Source organism: Adiantum capillus-veneris, unplaced genomic scaffold (genome assembly GCF_014529385.1).
Source record: "Adiantum capillus-veneris isolate H3 unplaced genomic scaffold, ASM1452938v2 Hic_scaffold_825, whole genome shotgun sequence".
Taxonomy (NCBI): Eukaryota; Viridiplantae; Streptophyta; class Polypodiopsida; order Polypodiales; family Pteridaceae; genus Adiantum; species Adiantum capillus-veneris.
Window position 1 is genome coordinate 53,126 of NW_028221806.1, and position 3,690 is coordinate 56,815.

At 46.3% G+C, this 3,690-nt stretch overlaps 2 protein-coding genes and 1 pseudogene across 2 annotated transcripts; 2 read left to right on the forward strand and 1 right to left on the reverse strand.

The window, feature by feature from the left end:
• Nucleotides 1–374: 374 nt before the first annotated feature.
• On the reverse strand, nucleotides 375–1,026 carry LOC147416553 (fructose-bisphosphate aldolase, cytoplasmic isozyme-like). Its single transcript, XM_086508269.1, has 2 exons — nucleotides 941–1,026; nucleotides 375–858 (listed from the first exon to the last, which is right to left on the reverse strand). Exons 1-2 carry the CDS (start codon nucleotides 1,024–1,026, stop codon nucleotides 375–377), a joined length of 570 nt encoding a protein of 189 aa, XP_086364395.1.
• A 472-nt stretch (nucleotides 1,027–1,498) lies between these two features.
• LOC147416554 (uncharacterized) lies at nucleotides 1,499–1,787 on the forward strand (annotated as a pseudogene).
• A 449-nt stretch (nucleotides 1,788–2,236) lies between these two features.
• LOC147416555 (uncharacterized) lies at nucleotides 2,237–2,576 on the forward strand. The gene is made up of 2 exons (XM_086508268.1): nucleotides 2,237–2,409; nucleotides 2,534–2,576. The coding sequence occupies exons 1-2, from the start codon at nucleotides 2,237–2,239 to the stop codon at nucleotides 2,574–2,576; spliced, it is 216 nt and encodes a 71-aa protein (XP_086364394.1).
• The last annotated feature ends 1,114 nt before the right edge of the window (nucleotides 2,577–3,690 follow it).

The following is a 3,690-nucleotide window of genomic DNA, read 5'->3' on the forward strand; positions in this document are numbered from 1 at the left end:
GGGCCTGCGCGTTATCGTCAAGCTCACTGTCCAAAATCGTCAAGCCAAGGTTGATGTCGTCCCTTCCACTATCTACGAGGGATCCAATTTGGGCGACATCTCTGCTGGTTTTCTCTCCTTTCTTTCTGTTACTTCTACTTCTGATTTCGCGACCCTGCATTGCCCTCTCTCTCTCTCTCTCTCTCTCTCTCTCTCTCTCTCTCTTTACTAGGAATAAACCGTAGCTAAATTAAATCATGATAAAGATGCCCGTTACATAAACCTCAGAAAAATAGCCCATTTGCTTCATTCTGCACCCACCCCCACACCTAAACATTATTACAGAACATGAAACATCATTGGAATCAAAACTCAATAGCTTAAGAATATGAGAGCTAATACTTGTAGTTGGCAACATGAAGCGATTCATCAGTGCCAACGCCCTTAGCAGCATCTCCAACATATTTTCCAAGTACAGCCGTCTCACTAGAGTTGGCCTTGCATCGGGCAAGCAAAGCAGCTTGTGCTGTAGGAATGTTTTCCTTCTTTCCAGCCCAAGTCTTCAAAGTACTGGCTTGCATTAATGCTCGTCCAAATGAGAAAGAAAGTGTCCATGGCTTCTTGGTATCCAGCTCATTCATGGCATTCAAATTCAAAGTTGCTTCTTCCTCACTTTGACCGCTCGACAAGAACATGACACCAGAAACAACAGGAGGAACCATCCTTTGAAGTGCTTGTACGGCATAGCGAGCCAACCCATTTGCATTCTCAAGTATGGCAAGAGGAGACAGCTCAGTTGGACCAATCTTGAGCACAGCTCTCCACTTCGCAAATCGGGCTCCAGCATTGGGCAAGGCCGTCCAATCCATGAGTGGTTGTCTCACCGTCAGCGCATGCCTGCAAGGTCGACAGTGCCCTTATCTCCCTTGATGCCGAGGACTAATCCACCCTCTTTAAGTACCTCCACAAACGGATCCCTTGCCAGGTCGCAATGTAATTGGCAGCCGCAATAAGCTCAGTTGCATATTTACCCTCGAACGCGGCCATGGCAGCTAGCAAGCCAGGTCGCAATGTAATTGGCAGCCGCAATAAGCTCAGTTGCATATTTATCCTCGAACACAGCCATGGCAGCTAGCAAGGTAGAGATGCAAGGGTCTCTCTCTCTCTCTCTCTCTCTAAAAAAACTGAACTCTCTCTAAAAAAACTGAACTCTCTCAAAGAGCGCGCTCTTTGAGAGGGTTCAGTTTTTTTAGAGAGAGAGAGAGAGAGAGAGAGAGAGAGAGAGAGAGAGAGAGAGAGAGAGAGAGAGAGAGAGAGGAGAGAGAGAGAGAGAGAGAGAGAGAGAGAGAGAGAGAGAGAGACAGAGAGAGAGAGGACCTTCTCATCCACTTTGAAAAAGAGCGATACTTTGCGAGGTACACACACACACGCACGCCCCTCATTCCCCCCCCCCCCCCCCCCCCCCCCCCCCCCTCTCTCTCTCTCTCGTGCAGGGCTTGCCTTCTTCTTCGCCATAGCCATGCGGAAGGAGGACACTATCACGCTTGTGAGTGCGGAGGGGTTCGAGTTCGTCATTGATCGCAAGGCTGCCGTCATCTCGAACACCCTCAAAAGCATGCTCAGCTCCGCCGGAGGCTTCAAGGAGACGGGAAGTCAAGCTTCCGGAGATAAGCACACCGGTTTTGGAAAAAGTATGAGAGTTTTTCTACTAGTTTTTGCAGTTTTCCAATAGCCTTGAGACGGAGTTTGACATCGAGCCAGAAATGACTCCGGCCTTGATCATGGCTGCGAATTTCCTGCACACATAGTGGTGGCTTCTTGGTCCATAGAAGGATGAAGATTGATAGTGTTAAGTTTTTGTTAGAGCTGCCGCTTGACCTGCCTTTCATCCTGTAAATGTCATGCTAGCAAAGGTTTTGCACAGGGTGAATAGAGGGTCTTGTAAATTATAATGTTCAAGGATTTCATATCCAAGTGTCCTTTATGGTCCAAAAGAGAGAGAGAGAGAGAGAGAGAGAGAGAGAGAGAGAGAGAGAGAGAGAGAGAGAGAGAGAGAGAGAGAGAGAGAGAGAGAGAGAGAGAGAGAGAGAGAGAGAGTGTTAAAAATTAGCCCCATTGGCTTCGCTCCAATTAATTACCAGCAGAGTTATATTTCTAATGGGGCCGGCTGTAGAGTAGAAAATCTTGCCGGAGCTGAGCATTGTGGGAGATGGGAGCAGCTGAAGCGTAGGAGCAAGTGGAGGAGAAGCCGTGGGGGATGATGCAGCACCTGCAGAAGCACAAGCCAATGTCGTCAGGTGGTAGAGTTTGTGACGCTCCTGGTGGGGGCAGGCGTGGTGGTGGTGCAGCTGGCAGTGATGGCGCCGCCGCTGCTACTGTTAAGCCCATTGCTGGTGCCCGTGGGCTTTCTGATGGCGCTGTGCACGAAAGGTCCCCTCATAACCGGGGGGGGGCATAACGGCTGTTTTTGCGGTGTCGTGGGTGTACAAGTATGTACTGACGGGGAGACAACCTGACATTTCCCATGAATTGTTCCTTTTGATGAATATTGCAGCCTTCGCTTGCGGCCGATATCACAACCGCTTATATTTTTTTAGGGAAAATTACCAAAATACTCCTCTAATTTGAGGAAATTCCCAAAATACCATTGTATCTATTTTGGTTGGATTGTTCAATATTTTCTAATATTCATTCGTTTTTGACAATTGAGATCCGTTTTTTAGTGCTCAGCATGTAATTTGTCACCAGTTACCATCGCAAAAAAGGCAATTATGTCTAGAAGCAATTCATCTCCAAAGCTTACGAGAATTGCCACTGTGGTTGAAGCCATCAATTGGATGGATGTTGAGGGACGTTTGAGTCTTTTGGACATGCTTGTATCTGATGTTTTGGAAATGTCTTTCTAAGTTTTTTTCAAAAAAAGAGAGGGAGAGAAAGAGAGAGAATCCAACTTGCTTCTGAGACTCTGAGAAAGCGGGACAAAGAGAAGCCCTCCAAGTGAGCAAGAGACATGACATTAAAAATTCATTAAACTCGGCCGCTAAGAGTGAGTGACCGGTGCTTGAAAAAAACTTTTTTCCAAAAACTTGTCAAACCTACATGTTAGAAACAATAGAGGTAAATTGACTAAATCTGAATGTTTTTACACCAATTTACAAATTTTTTTTATTTTTTTTGGAGGTTTTCTCACCTTTACCTATGATATTTAGAGGTAAATTTGTAGGTGGGGTTACACTAAACCTAGGTTTGTGTTACACTAAACCTATATTTTTTTCAAGCATTGTGAGTGACTTATAGAGGCGGCGCTGAGTGTGTGTGTGTGTGTGTGTGTGTGTGTGTGTGTCTGTGTGTGTGTGTGTGTGTGTGTGAGAGAGAGAGAGAGAGAGAGAGAGAGAGAGAGAGAGAGAGAGAGAGAGAGAGAGAGAGAGAGAGTAATTGGCTAGATTGGTTGAGAGCATGCACACCCCTTCCATGCAGAGTTTGTTGCCTAGTGGCGGAGTCAGGCCCTGTTTTGTGGAACTCTAGAAGAAGGTGGAGGTAGGGATTTACGCGCTACTAGAAAGACTGGTTTTTGAGAAAAGATTCCTTGGTTGTGATCCCACAACTGTGGAAGATGAACCTCACTCTCTCTCTCTCTCACACACACACACACACACACACACACACACACACACACATCCAAATTCTTCATCTTTGTTCTCGTCGAAAGAT